We start from the raw sequence: 18,202 nt of genomic DNA, 5'->3' as shown, positions 1-18,202 counted from the left end.
CTGAGAAAAGTCTCCTAGAAAGAGATGAAAAATAGGAGAGAAGAACTAAAATTAGGGGGGATCAATCTAGAAGTCCAACATCTGACCAATAGGTTTAGTAGAGTAAGAGCAGAAGAGAGCAAAGGGGATTATCATGGCAATAATACAGGAAATTTACCAGTGCTAAAGAGTACATGTCTCAAGATTGGTAAACTCTAATCTTGTGTTAAGAATAATGATTTTAGGACTTCCCTGGTGGTGCAGTGGTTAAGAATCCGCCTGCCAATGCAGGGGACACAGGTTCGAGCCCTGGTCCAGGAAGATCCCACATGCCGCGGAGCAACTAAGCCCGTGTGCCACAACTACTGAGCCTGCACTCTAGAGCCCACAAGCCACAACTACTGAGCCCACGTGCCACAACTACTGAAGCCCGCATGCCTAGAGCCTTGTGCTCCACAACAAGAGAAGCCACTGCAATGAGAAGCCAGCACACCGCAACAAAGAGTAGCCCCCGCTCAACGCAACTAGAGAAAGCCCGCGCACAGCAATGAAGACCCAATGCAGCCAAAAAATTAATTAATTAATTTTTTTTAAAGAATAATGATTTTAATAATTACTTCAAGTTGAAGTGTATCATCATGAAATTTCAGAGCATCCAAGTTAAAAGGAATATCCTAAAGCTTTTAGAGACAAAATTTAAATAGCTCAGAGACAAAGGAACAACATTCAAAATGTCATCAGAGTTCTGAAGAAGTAGTGCTGGATTCCAGGAGACAGTGGAACAATACCTTCAAAATTCTGGGGAAAAATCACTTTCAACCTAGTATTCTATATCTAGCCAGACTATTAATTAAAATGTAAAGATAGGATAAAGATAGTTCAGATATGCAAAGACTTTAAAATTCTACCTCCCATGTACACTTTCTGAGGAAGCATCTGGAACATATGCTTAGGCCAAATGAGGACATAATCAACAAAGACAAAGGCATAGGATTTGGGAAAGAAAGGATCTAACGCATGGGAACAGCAAAAGAAAATCCCATAACGAGAACTACTAGGCCTAGAAAAGAACCAGTTTGCATTGAAAATAGAAGACTGTTAGCTGTGGAAGAAAGGTTTACAGGGAAGGAAGGTGGAATTAATAGATAATATGATGATGTGTTTGAGATTTTAGGAAGAAATATTGAGAGGCATTTGTTAGATCTATTAGAGCATTTCGGGGGGCGGGGGAATTGTCATTACTAACAAATGAAAAGCAAAGCAACTATTAACTACAGGAAAAACAGTCCTATGAACAAGGAAACAATCAATACAAAATTCTTGACTTGCAAGTATGTCCACATAGATATAATAACAAATATTTACCTAATCATAATATCGAAGAAGTGACTGTTGCATTAGCCAAATATTGTGCTATAAACATGTTAAGAAGATGATATTATAGAGAGGCAAGTCCTCAGCCACATACCAGAGGGTAATAGACCCTTAATAGAAATGTAAGAAAGACAGTTGCTTCTTATGCTCCACACATAATGTCTGACTTCTTCTTACCTCTGTATCAGGCCTTCCTGGCTACTTAACGTTTGCCATGGCCTGCTCACACAGACCAGGAAGTATGAAGCAACAGCACTAGCTTTTGCTTTTTTGGATCAAAGCTCACTTACTTCACATTTCGTAGAGCTTACTGTAGTATTCTCTTGGTTCTTCCAGCCCTGAGTGTTGTCTGACTCATTGCAGGAGTCTACAAAATCCTGCCTAACTTGAGTTTTTGGTTCTGGTCCTTTCCAGCTATTCTGATCGTGCCTCCTAGAGCCTTAGTAAGATAAGAGCAATGTTCCATTGTAAGAGAAATGTGAGAATGTTTCAATTAGAAAACGTTGAAATCTTTCTTCTCTTTGGATTTCACATGTTAATTTGTGCCCTCTTTTCAGTCTCTCTGGTCATTGTTTGAGACTATTGCCTACACAGTAAAGGAGATATGACACCTAATGAAAGACAGACTTCTCTTATTTGTCAGAGGTACACAATTCCTTGTTAAGAAAGCAGCTCCTGGGACTTCCCTGGTGGTCCAGTGGTTAAGACTCCGCACTTCCAGCGCAGGGGGCGCAGGTTTGATCCCTGGTTGGAGAACTAAGATCCCACATGCCACACGTGGTGTAGCCAAAAAAAAATAAAAAATAAAAACAGCTCCTAATATTTTTACATAATGATGGACATGCCGATTTCTACTACTAGTTATCCTGATAAATTAAGTAAGAGTGTACCTTCCTTTCTTCATTGCCTCCTCAGAGTTGTATAGGCTTCATGTCTTTTCCTAAATGCAGGGACTTTGATGACGAATGTTGTCATCACGTATGAGTAAAAATAGAGTCAGTAAATTTACCATAATAAAGTCTTTTGTCTACTTTTTTTAAACTCAGAAGTGAACTATAAATGTGTTTTGAAATATGCACATTCAAATATGTTTTTACTTTCCCTGAAAAAGAAAATACATTAAAAAAAATGCTCTACTATGTTGCATTCAGCTTGGGCCATCATTTCAAGAAAATCTAACATGTAAAAAAAATTACAACTTATACAAAATATTGTTTTCATTACAGGCTAAGTTTAAGTGATCTTTTTATATTATATTCATTAACACATTTTTAATCAGTTTATAAAAATAAGTGTAACAACTTTTAACTGATACTGTATGTTATAAACTGAAACAAAAAACTATACCAGGAGCTGTCATGGGTTAGATATCTTGTACTTAAAACTCATTTAAAGAAGTTATAACAGGAACTGTAGTTCCTAAGTAGATTTTCATTCAGTGGGTTTTAAGTTCAGTGGATTTTCTTTATCTTTATTTCATATGGTAATATCCCACACTTTAAGCTCCTTTGAAAATGCCCACATCAGAAGTTCCATTCAGTCTTCTCTGCTGTCTCATATACAAAGCAGTAAAGGTTTTTATAACCCTCTCAATCACACCCCCAACTGTAGAAAGAACATCTCAATCATCTCGTCCTGCATGTAAATCAAAGGAGAAAAGCAGGATATACTCAGGCTACCTCTCTTCCTGGAGGGGTTGGCACATTTCCTATAGAGGAATGGCTGAGGGTGTCTCTTAGTTTATCATTTTCTGAACTGGTAGAATTCTAGATAAAGCACAGATGTACCTCTCCAGCACATAGAGAATGTCAGCATTCATAACAGTTCAATGTGTCATATCTTCACAGGACACTGAGGAGATTCGGTAGACTAATAACAGCATTTGCCACAGTGTTTGGATGAAGCAGTAAAAGAACTGCTTTAAGATATTGATGTAGATCAAGTTAAACCCTGGAAAACTAAATCATAAGAAGAAAACACAAAATGGTCAGAAAGAAGTATAAGTTTTAAGGCTCAGTTAATGCTGAGGTTTTATGTAAGCATATCATTGTTGCCTCTGAGGTTATTCATTATGGGAATGGAATTACACAGAGATTGGTAATCCCCACAGAAAGAAAAAATAACAGCCATTTGTTCAGTTTAAGACCCAAGAGTCCATGATTCATAACTTCTGTCTCTAATGATGAAATTATTTTTTCCCTATTTCAGAGAGGAACCTTAACCCCAAAGCAGCCTGCCTTAAGAGAAGGGAAGAAGAAAAAGTTTCTGCCGTATCGGCAGAGCCACCAACCACACTGCCAGGAACCCATCCTGGGCTTAGTGAAACTACCAACCCTATGGGTCATATGTAAACATCAGCCAGGTAAGTATAAGTATGAAAAGAAAGTACAGGGAAGTCCCCTGATTCATCTTAAACTGAGTTAGAACCTTTGAACAGAATTCTCTGGTAGCACAGGTCATGGTAAAGGTCACGTGTAATTTGGAATCCAACAGCTTACCTTTCTGTTACATAGTTAGAGAGCCCGTGTCATTTTATACCAAATTACTGTTCTCTTCAAAATGTGATACTGTCCTTTGATTCATAAAGAACTTTGGGCTCTCATGTTCTGGATCATCGTGTATACTCCCTCACATGAATATTATTCTGATCCAAGAAGAAAACAGTGCAATGACTCATCTATCAAAACATACTTTTGCTACCACTCATGGTCCTCATTCCTCTACTCAGAAGTAGTTGATGGCATCATCAACCAGTATTCTGTTAACCATCTACCTCTTCTCTACCATGAAATCTTCATGCACAAAACAGTTATTGCTTGCTTCCATTTGGATCATTAATGGAAGTCTGTAATACACATGTTCCTTCCCCTGTAAGAATATTAGTTACACCTTGTGGAATCTATTAAAGAATGTAGAGGTATTGTATATGATAGAATCAGAACATCCTTCTCTTGGGAATTTTACTTGTTGAAAGACTGTTCTTTTTATCTTCCTCTTCATGAACTAAACAGTTTGCTTCTTTGTGATTTTTTTTTTAAAACAAAGTGACAACAGTAGTAGGAGGTTGTTGCCCAAGTAATTAGAAAACGTGAACCATCTTTTTCTTAACTATATACTTTCATATTATCTATGAGTTGTAAAGTTAATATTTGGGTGACAGAAATTAATACAGACCATAATTAAATATTTGAGTCAGTAACAAAATATAGCTCACAGCATGGATTAGGAGTAGAACTGGTAACTTCATTTTTATAATCTGCCTTCAGCAGTGTATAGTTCTTTTCCTAGTTTCATCAGCAGAGTAAAAGCAGTAGTAAAAGTAAATGGATGGGAGGTTTGGAGCAGGAAAAAAATACTGAGTGCAATTTCATTTCGTCAGCTTTGTGGCTATCACATTTTGAGCTGAAAGTTTGGAATTTGATAGAATATTTTGTAAACTACAAAGATTAGTCAATAACTCACCTTTTCCTGAAGAAATTGATTTCCTACCACCTCTTCATATATCCTTCTTAGGATCAAACTAGACCAAAACGGAAGATTTCATTTGGGGACAGAGGAGGAAGTATTGATGTAATTATTTAGGTGTCAGTTATAATTCTAACATTAGCACACTGGAAAAAACCCTGTCATCTCTCCCACCAAAAACAAACAAACAAACAAAAAAACAGCTATAACAGACTGTGCATGTCAAAGGGGCTTTAGGCAAGAGCTAGTTAAATTACAGATCCTCTAAAACCCATGCCATTGCTTCATGTTCTGTGGAAACTATAGAATATCATGAAAAAATATTTTTATTCAAAAATAAATTTTGAAGTCTTTACAATAAATACAGGCAAGTGTTTCTTGGTGCAAAAGTGACTTTCTAAGTTGGCAGATTATGTCGAGGTACCTTCCTGTGGTCGGGTATCAGGTAACCACCAGGCTGTGAGAAGAGCACTTCACATTCAGCTGTCACATTGACCTGGGAGCCTGGGTCTTCTTTTCTTGTCTCTCTAGTTTGTTGTACCCATTTCCTATTCTTCTCTTCCCAGTCTCTCTCTAGCTCTTTCTCCGTCGACTTTCTCTCCCTACCTCACATCTCTCTTCTCCCCTACCGTTTACTTCCTGTTCTTTCATTGCTTCTGTATCTCCTACTCTTTCATAGCTCTATCCTTATCTCTATTATGAGGAAATTCCCCCACTTTAGGTTAAAATTAAACCTTGAACATTCTCACCTATCAAAAAGAATTCTTTTTTAAAAGGAGTGGGGAGAGGTTTCAAGGTTATATAAGAAATGTAGTAAATGCACTTTGTTCCATAAGATTTCAAAGGCTAGTGTTTATTATATTAAAATAAGTCTTAAAGATTGCTAATTTCATAAAGGTGGTTATCTGGTTTCATCTGATCCCTTCAATTCTTTATAGAACTGGATAGCAGCAGATTAAAACCAGCAAGAGATTGGGCAGCAGGAAAACGACTGCTAGAATCAGAATAGCTGATAAATGACCACAGAATGACTGACTATAAAAGCACAATAATATAAGGCCACGAGGCTTTGAATGTCTCAGTTATCCATCCCTAAGAGCATCACTCTAATATAGAACCATACCGTGGCCCTTGTTTAATAAGGAGGTGAAAAGTATGATTCTTCTTAAAGCTATTTCCATCCAAAATGGCTGAAATGGGAAATTTCAGAGCTATTACTATGTATATTATATTAAGAATATAAACATAAAATTTATACTAATAGAGTAAATTTTCTTAGTAAATTCATTGAACAAACACTTACTGAGGACCTACCATGGACCAATAACTGAAACCAATGTGAAAATGAATTCAAAATGGTCCCTGCCCTCAGAAACTTTCAGTTTAAGAGGAGATAGATATAAACAGTTAACACAGTACAGTGGACTGGATGTAGCAATAAATATATGCTTTAACGTCTCTCCACTGAGAACTGAATGAGTAGAACCTCAGAGCTCAGGTATTGCCAACCTGAATGTTGCCAAAATTAAGGTTTGCATAATTACCACAGCTGTTATATAATCCTCTATCTTGTGATTCTATAATTACGTGATCTCCTGTAAAAATCTTACCACATACATCAAGTAAAACCATTTCAGTTACACCTTAAAAGAAGAAACCTCATTTATAAGTCATGTAGCCGACTGCTAATTTAGTGTAAACCTGGGTATAAATGAGGAATACCAACTTGTTTTGTTTTGTTTTGTTTCTGGAGAGGTGTTTATTTTTAACCGTGATGTCCTAATTGGTTCTATTCTCTCCCTTGGCTCTCCCTGCCACAGTTCCAGAGTTATCAGTAGGCTAGATAGAAGGTGACCTCTCCTCATAAGGACTTGGACAACTCAGATTATCTGAAGACACAAACCTGATAGGAGGGAGAAGAAAAAACAAAACACTTGAAGCAAGAAATGCAAATGTAATCCTACGATCAAAGCAGCTGGTCAACACTTCCATCAGAAGTGAAGATAGGAAGCTCATCAGACAGAACATCAGCCCATGAGATGTTCGCAACATATCAATTTGTTGCAAGCAGTGTGTCGCTTCTGCACAATCAGAGACTGTCTCGATCTCTCCACTCACCGTGGAAGTTGCCTTGTGCCTAAACTGAATTGACAAATGCATTGTAACTACAAATTTTATTTATTGTTATGGAACTGTAAGGTCTACATATAAAGGGAAAAAGTTAATGTGGAAAGCTGATCTCCACTCAGCTGATGCCAGCATTAGTTAAAGCTGTTCGCGTGCAGAGAACAAAGCAGTGACAACCATTGGCCCTTAGCATTCCCGGCATACCTATTAGTGTCTTAAAAAGGAAGGGAAAAGTCTTTTGTTGCCCTCTCCTATCCTTTTGCCATATGAATAGTGTTTTCCAAGAAATAGGAAAATATTACTTGGTATAGCATTTCTCTCATGCTCATTTTTTCATTCATTTTTATTTTTTCTTTTTGGGTGTTGTATTTGGTCTCTGAATCTGAATAGTTTATGGTCACAGTCCAGAATCCTCCATGTAGCCCTATGTGCTTTGCATATTTACTTTACAAAGATAAGCAGAGACCATCTGTGACCATAGCCTAGCTAAGATTTTTAAAAGGGGAAATTTTGTCCCCTATATTTTCCCCCAAATAAATATTGCTTTATTTCTAATAATAACAAGACTTTTCAAGCTTCTAGGTTTCATAGTAAAGCTTGTAATAGAAGTGTAAATTACAAGGGAAGAATTTACTTTTTAGAAATTGCTTTGTTTTCCAAGCAGTAAGTACTACATATAGTACTTATAAAGTGTTAGCTGTAAGTAAGCACAAAATGAATTTAAAATACAAAGAAGATTTTCAGGCTGTGATTATGTTGAATATAACAACCAGTAGTCACCAAGGCAGGTAGTGTGATAAATGAACACACCACTCTGAGGCTAATTACCTAATGGAATACAAGAGCAATGGTCACCCATGTCCTTATTCTAGCCTTTATTTCTCTGTCATTTGGATGGCTGGTTAGTGGGGAGAAATTCAGTGGGTGATGTAATCAACTGCAAACCATCTGCCCTGTCCCAAGAAGATGAGCCAGATTAGCATTTAACCAGTCCTTGTCAGTCCATCTTAATACTGTGCATTAAGGCACCCCTCTGTCTCTAATCCTTAAGAGTTTTTTTTTAAGACATAATAATCACTTTGAACTTCCATGAAACCTGTCTTCCACCACAACAACCCTGGGAGAGAAAAACATGCTAAACAAGGTTGTCTTGGCTTAATAATTCCTTATAGCCAATATCAACAAGGGCAATCAGCACACAGAAGAAAGGACCCAAATCACTATGTAACTTAAAGATTTCTGTTAATTTGAAAGAACAAAAACAATTAAGACAGAACTTCAGATTCTCCAATCAGGATGATACCTAACAAATCAGTCTTTCGTGAACGTAATGGACTTTCTGGTAACTTTAATTTGCCTATATTCTCCAATTACATCAGACTCTCTCTGTGGCCTTGTTCTTCATTTCAGTGTTAATCAGCTAAAACAGAAGTTGTTGCTTATGATGTGTGAGTGAACATATGCCACTGCCTGGCCTTTTTTCTTCAGAGCTTGTTGTCTTTTTCGCTATATTAGACTTTGCAGTATGCCCAGAAGCTTTCCTTCATAAAATAGAAAGAAAAAAACATTTGGCTTATTTTTCACTGTAGCTAGTCTTTTATACAATAATCTTGTAAGAAAATTTCTTGAATTCTAAATATTACTCTTTCTAGATTTTTGAAATCGAAAAGTTTTCAGTAAAAAGTTTCTTACTTTATTTTATTATATTAGGTAGTAAAAATGTAGGGTTATTTACCATAACCTGTTCATTAATATCAGAAATTTACAATAGCATTTTAAGACCATAGTAGAATTCTAGCATACCGTGTAGTACCTATGGAGTATTGTAAGAGCTAATTGTCCGAGACGAATTGCTTCTCATCTTGTTCTCCAGTTTCCATTGTTGGTTTATTGCAGATTTGTATCCTGTGTCAAATTCAAGGTATTACTGATAAACCTTTTGAACCAGCAGCAAGAAGTTCAAAATTTTTTCTGTCACTGTAACAGAAAACACAATATGTATATAACATTTATGTAGCAATAAATGTGCCATCTTTTTTTTTAACATAGTAAACTAGTGAGTTTTTTACATTCCTCTCTCAAACAGTAATGCATTTTGGTTTTTTTTCCTCCATCTCATTGCTCCCAGGAATGCTCACACTGCTTTTCTTTCTTTTCTCCCAGCTTTCTTGAGATATAGTTGACATATAATATTGTGTATGTTTAAGATGTAGAACGTCATGATTTGATATATGTATATATTGCAAAATGATTACCACAGCAAGGTTAGTTAACACATCTATCACCTTACATAGTTCCTTTTTTGCGTGTGTGGCAAAAATGTTTAACGACCACGCTGCTTTTCTTATGTGCATTGCCTGTGACCTTATCTGGGAAACCCATCAGGACAGAATCAGACTTGTAGAACTAAGCTGCTAATCTAGTCTATAGCTTCTCTGGGTTATATGTTTCTCCTCTTGCCCTCTCTACTGATAGTGGCCTTTTAGCCTTTTCCTGAAGGTTTACCAATGGTGATTAGTAGTTAAAATCTGCTTATTTGTAGATCTAGAGAAAAACGAAGATGGAAAAGGACTCAAATGAAGCTTTCAAATTAACATTATTTGAAGCACTTTCACATGTTTTATGTCCCTTTTCTCACAAAAAGCCTATCATAATTAGGAGATGGTATTATTTACTGTTCTCAGATTAAAAGTTCTGCTCTTATCCCAGTTTTCACATACAGCCCCACTCCACCCCCCTGCCAAAAATATGCATAGTGATTATCCACAGGGGCTTCAGCCAAGCAAGAGCCTAAAACAAACAGTGGATGAACTTTTTTGGACAAACTTTCGTAGGGCCTATACGTGAGACACCCAAGATCATCGTCACACCCTCTTGGGATCCTGGCAAATTGCTTCTCTTGGTGAATTATGAAATCCACTGTTCACATTGGAGGCCCAACAGATCATTTTACTCGTAGGAGTTGATGAAAACAAACATTTTAGTTCGATTTTTCTTTATACAGATTGATGAATAAAATATAGATTATTATAGTTAAATGAAATCTAGAAACCATCTCATCAACCACCTCATTAACAGCTTTATAAAAACTGAGGCCCAGAGAGGTTGTATGTCTCCAAAAGCACGTAACTAGTAACAGATTAAGACACTTAAAACTTGTCCTACAAAATCTTCTTGCCTTTACTTTTTGTCCTTTGTCTTTATAGATTTTTAGGCCAATTCTCTAGTGGCTTCACTTTTTTCTCTCCTCTACTACATTTTTTTCTTTCATTTTTCTCTCCTCTAGTTCATATATTTTTTCTTCCATGGAAACTCAGAATTTAAATGTACATCACGTCATGTGTGCATGCATGTGTGCATGCATGTGTGTGTGTATCGAAGGTTAAAGAGTATTAGCTTTGGCATCAAACAGTCCTCGATTCAGTCCAGGCTCAACATCTAGTTAGCTCCATTTCCCTATCTGAAAAATGGAGATACATATTAGAATTGTGTAAGTATTGAATGAAACAATGTATGGAAAGCTCTTACCTTGGTTCCTGTCACATAAGTACTCAATAAATGATAAATATTTTTTAAATAAATAGTAGCTTTCCTTTTAACCAGCTCCCAGGAAGATTCTTCTTCAGCCATCCTGTGAGAGAGGTAAATGGTGGTAAAAACAACCCCAAGAAGATGTCAACCCATCTTTGCAGGAGTCTACATTCTTTGGGGGCAAGCCAATGAAACATATTTAGTGCCCTCCAGTTGGGTACGTTTTATGAGGACTTTTTTTTTAAACCTTCACATTTCAAAAGAGTGAGCCAGTAGGCTTTGCCCAGTCACACTTTATGGGTTGGCAGCTAAGTCAGTTTGGGTCCTCAGGAAGCAGATACCAAGATAGAAGTGCAAGGGATTTATTGGAGGTAGCATCTGTGGGAAACAAAAGGGAAAGGAATCAGGAGTAATTAGGGATGGGATTCAGACCATGATGCAGGTCTGACATCTGTGAAAGAAGGGGAGAGGAAGGCGGATTAGGTAAGGAGAACCTCAGACTGCCTGTAGCTCTGGACAAAGTCCTGGGGTCCAAGAAGATTGCCCATTGAGGAGTCTTGTGTTGGACAGAAGTGGTAAGGTGCCAGTGTCCCTGTGGTGGGCAGTCACCTGGGAGTTACCTGAGAAGACAGGCCTCAGTTTGAATACTCCAAAGTTCTGCACTTGGAGGCTGAGAGCTAACTGCACTCCCCTGACTGGTTATCCCTTGAAGGGAGATCTCAGAGGTGCACCTCCATGGCTTTCACGGCACCTCATTGCTACTTCCTACAGAACTGGCAGAACAAAACCAAAGGGTCTTCTGCAGTCACTGGGACCACAGCTGACCTCAACAGGCTCATCAGAATTTCAAAAACTGCAATTCTTTCTCCCCTGGCATTGTGCTGTCAAGGAAACCTACGTGTGTTATCAAGAAGGACAATTCCAGTCCTCCTCCATTTTCATGGGCCATTATGTAGGCTGGTATAATCTGGGTCTGAGTCCCTAAAGTTGCTGTGTTATTCTGGTGTTCTTCACAGGACATTGTGATAGTCCCTGTCTTCTGGGTCAGTGGATGGTCCACAGGCTCTTTGTGGCAACCTGGCTTTGGAAGGCCACAATGTCCTCATTGTTTTGAGGTGTTTCCCTATGCTGTCCCCAGCCCCCGGAGCTCTTACCTCTGCCCTGTACTTGGGGCGTGTTTGTGTAAGTAGAAATATCTTTCTTGTCTTCTTTTTCTTTCCCTCTTTAATCATTTATTCCAGAAGACATCTTTAAAGGGCTTTTCTGTTCCCTTTGGCCTAGACCGCTAGTCTTCCAGAACTGATGTGGGGCACTGCTGCATGTGGCCAGGTTCTCCTTTCTCACTCATGAGGGTGGGTGCCCCCCTAGACAGGGTGCCTGGCTGTGTGGTCTCTCAGGCTCTCCGGGCCATTTTATCCTTGGAAACTGCAAGCACAATGCCCAAAGCTTCCAAGCCTGTTAAAGCCTGTGAAAATGCAACCTGAAAAATATTGTGCCAAAAGATTAAAAAACTGCAAAAATGAAATTAATTTTAAAAACAATTACAAATATCATTTCAAAATTTTATAGCAAAATAAAATTACTATTTAATGTGGGATTTGAGCTCATTTCATATATCTTTATACATACATACATATATATATATATATATATACACACACACACATATGATGGAAAGGCCTTAAATACCTTCCAAAGGTTTAACACCTTGGGTTCCTTCAATTCCAGTCTCTTTCATTTAATACATTTGTCTTTGGTTTCTTAATAATCTTGGGAAGACAACCGCGTCTTCCCCTCTGGAGGTGAGGACCATTGGTGTATCTCTGAAGATCTAACCTGCCTAGGCCGTGAGAACCCCCCGAGACAGCACGAGTTTTTTAGAAGCGCTAAACAGACCACTCTTCCCCTGCTTCCAGGGTGAATTCTTCCTCAGTTCCTTGCAGCCCTATGAGATTTTTTGCTTTCTCCCATTTCTCTGGCCTTCAGCCCCTTCCTACAAGCCTGAGTTTTCTCCTGGAGAGCTGGTCCTTGTTGAACTGAGGTGGTAGCCCAGTGTTGGGAGCAGGCCCGGGGCAGGGCCTCCGGTCCGCAAGCTGGAGGGATCACCTTGTCCTGAAATACACCCAGCCATCAGCTGTGATAGATTTTCTCCATCCGAGTACTCCCAGTGGCCACCCTCGCAACTCAGGGAAGCCGGATCATGTTCCGAAGCAGCACCGTGATGAAGCTCTGCCCCTGCCTTGCAGGGCTGTGGGCATTGGGAAGTCCTACTTACGGGGCCACCTCACACTCAAGCTCCAGCCCCAGGAGCCTCTCCTGAGGCCTCCATCCTGTCGGGCTGAGCCACCACACCCCACTCATGCCAGGCCACCCCCAGGTCATCCTGCCTCACGCCCAATAAAGCCTGTGCTGAAAGGACCAGGGTTGTTTTTCAGACTCTTTCAGCAGGGAGGGATTGATCAACCCTGATAGTGCAGGGAGCTTGATCTCACCCCGGACTGGCAGAGATTAATTAGCTTGATTCCCAAGCATAATCCCTAATTAGGCACAGGAAGAAAGGAAAGAAAACACAAAGGAACTATTCTTCTTCTGTTCCAGAGGGGGAGGGGGAGGAACGGGAAACGGAGGAAGAAGCAGGTAAACATATTCCAGCACCTGAGTGCCTACTCCCCACCAACCCAAGAGCACAAACATTGCTGAGGAGGGGGTGTCTTCCTGCGAGGATCTCGTATGAAAATGTGCCTTTAGTTTCTTTGTTTTGCTCCGTGCCTAACGATGCACAGGAAGGTGCGATTAAGCGTTACTCTTTGAAGTACCTGCTCTAGGCTTGCTCAGCCTCCAGAGGCTGAGGTTGCCGCAGGGGAGAAATCAGCTCCGTTGGGCTGGGAGAAAAAGGTTGGATGCGGAGGGGGTAATCACCCTGAGACCCGAGTACAGATAGTGAAAGGAAACATTTCCCGTAGCTGAGAAGGAGGGGGCACCCCTTCCAGAGCCCAAGAGTGGGCTCTTGTCTAACTCTCGGAAATGAACTGTCCGAGGAGACACACGTGCTGACAAAGCAAGAGACTATTGGGAAGGGGCGCCCAGGTGGAGAGCAGCAGCGTAAGGGAACCCAGGAGAACTGCCCTGCCACGGGGCTCGCAGCCTTGGGTTTTATGGTGATGGGGTTAGTTTCCGAGTTTTCTCCGGCCAGTCATCTTGCTTGGCACATAGCTGGTGACTCAGGGTCCTTCCTGGTTGCGCACGCATCTCTCAGCCAAGAGGATTGGCTGGATTCCAGCGTGAAGGATTCTGGGAGGTTGGTCGTCTCCTCCTTCTTTGGGCCCGTCCTGAATTCTCCTGGGTAGTTTTCCGAGGCAGCGCTTCGTTTCTTATGGGAACCTCCTGTGGTGAGACAACTCAGGTAAGCGGGTTATCATCGTGTCTGGCCAAGGTGGGCGGTTTTGGTCAAGGGTTCCCTAACATTATTACTAGCATTTTCTAGAACTTTCCAGCCAGGACTGACGGGTGGTGGGGAGGGCAATGGGAGGAAGGAGGGACCTCACTTAGCCGTGAGATTTGGCCAATCAAAACTTCACCCCGGGGCTTCCCTGGTGGCGCAGTGGTTGGGAGTCCGCCTGCCGATGCAGGGGACGCGGGTTCGTGCCCCGGTCCGGGAAGATCCCACATGCCGCGGAGCGGCTGGGCCCGTGAGCCATGGCCGCTGAGACTGTGTGTCCGGAGCCTGTGCTCCGCAACGGGAGGCCACAACAGTGAGAGGCCCGCATACCGCAAAAAAAAAAAAAAAAAAAAAAACTTCACCCCGGGGAACTTCAGTTTCCTCTTCTGTAAAATGGGGGTAATTTACAATCATACTAACTCGTGTGATGGTTCTGAGAATGAATTGAGTTCAGAGGTTCATGGCACACAGTAGGCACTTTCTAACCCACCTAACGAAAGCAAACCAAGGGAGCAGCAAATCAAAAAATGATGTAGCCATTAAGAAAATAATTGTTTATATTTTTAGGTGTGATTGTTTTTCTGCAAGTCCTTGTCTTGTAGAGATGCGTGTGCTGTAGTATTTACAGAGGGAACGATGAGGTGTCTGGAATTTGCTTCGGTATAGGGCAGTCAACGGGGGTGGGGTGGGATGACAGGGTTTAGATGAAACAAGATTGGCTGTGAGTCTATCCTTGTTAAACCTGGGTGACAGATACATAAGGGTTCATTATGCTCTTTATTTTGTAGATGTTTGACATTTTTCATGACAAGTTGAAAGAGAGGAGAAAGGAAGGAAGGAAGGGAGGAAGAGCGGGAGGAGGGGGCCGGGGGGGTGGCGGCAAGAAGGAGGAAAGAAGATTCTGCCTAAGTGTCCCTTCTGAAACCTTCCCCAAGCGCCACATTGTCAGGGGACAGAGGGTGTTTTCTGCTCATCCTGAGCAATGAGACCCATGAGGAGACAGGAGGGTCATCCAGGGAGCAGCCCCAAGTGGCAAAGTCCCTCCGGGGACCATGGAGAGAGACAGCAGGACAGGGTGACAGCGGACAGTGGATCCTAGCACAGGTCTTGCCCGTGACATTGGGTGGCGTAGGGCCATGGGACCAGAAGGGATACTTAGAGGGGAGAACAGAAAGAGCTGTGGAGGAGGAAGCAATGTGAGCCCACTTCCCTAAAGAAAGGGTGGCAGGGCCGGCAAGGTTGAAGGTGGGGTGCTCCAGGATTCGAGTGGGCTTTTTGAAGGAGAAGGAGAGCCTGCGGTACCCCCAGGTACCAAGCAGCTGGTATCTGGAGAGACACAGGCCACTCCGGGTAGTCTGTGGTCTGGAAATTGGAGTGTCTGCTCCCCTCACCAGCTGGCGGGTGGCCCTGGTCTAGGTGCTGGGCCTCCACCAACGGCAAAGTTCCCCCAGTTGCCTGCGTGGGGAAGACAGGCACCCCAATCCCTCACGTGACCAACCGGAGCGTCCCCATTTCCCTGAGGCTTCTCCAGGGGTCCCCACAGGACTGAGAACCGTACCGCGGTGACCCTTTCCCCAAGGAAGTGCTGTGTCCCAGAGCAGCCTTCATGGGGGTGACATGTCCAGATCTGCCCAAGAAGGCTGGTGATGGAGAGAGCAGAATCTGCCAATCAGTGTGGGGAAAAGTGGATTCTGCAACAACCTTGATGCGGTTAAGAGCTTGGGGGGGCCTGGGAAGACCAAATGTTTAATATTTGGGAGAGAGACTGTCTAAACAAAGCAATGAGGAGGCCGCTTTGTAGTGATATGAAAGAGATGAATTAGGTTTATCCGACATCAAAGGACAGGAGATACAATGGGGACTGAGGCCCCCAGGCAGCGTGGGCAGGGCTGGAGCAGAGACTTCGCAGACTCCAGTGTGGTGGAGAAGAGCTCCAATGGTGTGTGTCTGAGCATTGCTTTGAAGCCCCCTTCCATCATTTAACACACTTCCTAAAACCTCCCCCAAAGCGGCCTTTTCAAAAGCAACATTTGCTACCAACCAGGAGAAACACAGGAGCCTGCCCTCCCCTGTTGACCGTTGAGAAGAGGGTGCTTGCCGACTGTTTCTTCTTGAGGATAAACTGAGGATGGGGGCCTGCCTGGCAGGCGGTGCCAACAGTGGAACCCACTGAGGCTCTGGGGCTCAACAGAACTGAGTGAGAACCTGCTTCTGCTTCCACTGACTGGGTAACCCTAGGCAAGTCACTTGGCCTCTCTGAGCATTAACTGTTTTGCCTATAAAATGGAAACAGTAATCCCTAAATCACCAGGGTATGGTGTCCGGCAGAGGGAAGTTGGAGAAAAGGAAAAGACCCCTTTGGATGGATTCTGATGGGCGCAGAAAGAACTAAACCAGTCACCCCAGGGGGCCTTTCTCCAAACTCCTGGCAGAGAGCTGATTACAGTCTCCACTAAGTACCCGACATCTTCCTGGGCCAGGGGCGTCCCAGGGGCTGGGTATCTACTGCACAGCCTGCCAGCCCCGGCTGGCTTGTTAGAACACAGGATGACTTTTGTGGTTCATTCGACCTCCAAATTCGGTGATCTTGATCACACATTTTGAAATGTTTGGGGGTGAAATGCTGTGATATCTGGGATTTATTTTAAGATATTTTAGCAAAAAAAAAATGTAGAGTAGATGAAACAAGAATGTCAGAATATTGATCATTCTTAAAACTGGATGGGCTTCCCTGGTGGCGCAGTGGTTGAGAGTCCACCTGCCGATGCAGGGGACATGGGTTCGTGCCCCGGTCCGGGAAGATCCCACATGCCGCGGCGCGGCTGGGCCCGTGAGCCATGGCCGCTGAGCCTGCGCGTCCGGAGCCTGTGCTCCGCAATGGGAGAGGCCACAACAGTGAGAGGCCCGCGTACCGCAAAATATAAAAAATAAAAATAAACTGGATGAAGATTTATTATTTTATTCTCCCCTACTTTTGTGTATGTTTGACATTTTTCATAAGAAGAAGTTAAAGTTACAAAAATACATGTCAGGGGCTTCCCTGGTGGTGCAGTGGTTGAGAGTCCGCCTGGGTTCGTGCCCCAGTCCGGGAAGATCCCACATGCCACGGAGCAGCTGGGCCCCTGGGCCATGGCCGCTGGGCCTGCGCGTCCGGAGTCTGTGCTCCGCAGCGGGAGGGGCCGCAACAGTGAGAGACCTGCGTACCGCCAAAAAAAAAAAAAATACATGTCAGGTTCTTGTAGCTCCAGTTCCCTGCCGGGTGGGGCTGAAGCTGGCCTGATGGGACTCCCTGTGCCTCCCTCCCTCTCTGCCCCAACGTTCAGGGTCTTCTGAAGTGGTGGGCACTGCACCTGGTGCTGTGGGAAACCCAACGATGACCACAATGCAGACCAGCAGGAGAGGCTAAGACATTAATGAGAAATAACAAGGCAGCACAGCAAGGGCTCCCCAGGGTGCGGACCCAGGGCTCTGGACTTGAGAAGGGAGCAGTTAACTCAGACAACAGAGGGTGTCAGGGAGGACTGACCATGGTGACAAACTAATAGTAGCAGCAGGATCAAGCATTAGCTGGGGTCCTAGGGGACTGTGGGCCTCACATGATGGGGGGTTTAGAGCAGAGGTACATTCACTGCGTCGTGCGGATTCTTATGATTGCTAAAGTGAGCTGAATTCTAACTTAATGCATTTGGAGTGACACAAGACAGGAGGAGTTAGACATGCCATTGAACCAGCAGGACGTTTTTAAAGCTCAGTCCAGCCATTGACTTCAGGTCCTCTTGGTAGAAATAAATCAGGTTTCCTGGGCAAACCTGAGTTCCATTCCCTCATTCATTCAATCATTCAGTTACAAATTCTTTTTTATTTCTTACAACTCTGTGGGTCAGGGATTCAGGCAGGGATCAGCTGGGCAGTTCTTCTGCTCCAAATGGCGTTGGCTGGGGTCACCCTACCCTCAGGGAGCTCCCTCTCTAGTTGGGGTGGCAGGTAGGTTCCTACACTGCTAGGACGGGGAGCACACAGAGTTCCTACACAACTTCAGGAGAAGACTTCACACCTTCAGTCTCCACAGGTAGGAGTCCTTCCTAGTGCATGAGAGGATTCTGTGTTAGCCAGCCAAGCACACACAGAGTCTGGAGAATTACAGTGTGGTACTTTACTCCTAGTTCAAGTCATATCCTCTACAACATACAGACTGCACAGGGCAGGGCGAGGTGTGTGTGTGGAGGTAACCCCTGTACCCTACTGCACCCACCCCCTCCCCCAGCTCTGCAATGCCGGCGGTCCTGG

General features: G+C 42.8%; 1 protein-coding gene across 8 annotated transcripts in view; it reads left to right on the top strand.

Annotated features, from left to right (window-relative positions):
- The window catches only part of TCF12 (transcription factor 12), a 379,393-nt gene extending 370,404 nt beyond the window's left edge, over positions 1-8,989 (top strand). For all 8 annotated transcript variants that reach the window (XM_030878793.3, XM_030878803.3, XM_030878791.3 and 5 more), the window contains 2 exons: positions 3,562-3,715; positions 6,639-8,989. In XM_030878793.3, coding sequence (XP_030734653.1) covers positions 3,562-3,704 — 143 coding nt within the window. In that variant the 3' untranslated portion in view covers positions 3,705-3,715; positions 6,639-8,989. The remainder of the gene's footprint in view (positions 1-3,561; positions 3,716-6,638) is intronic.
- Positions 8,990-18,202: the final 9,213 nt, after the last annotated feature.

The sequence above is a fragment of the Globicephala melas genome, chromosome 2 (assembly GCF_963455315.2).
Source record: "Globicephala melas chromosome 2, mGloMel1.2, whole genome shotgun sequence".
In the NCBI taxonomy this organism is placed as follows: domain Eukaryota; kingdom Metazoa; phylum Chordata; class Mammalia; order Artiodactyla; family Delphinidae; genus Globicephala; species Globicephala melas.
This window is presented reverse-complemented; position numbering and strand designations above follow the sequence as displayed.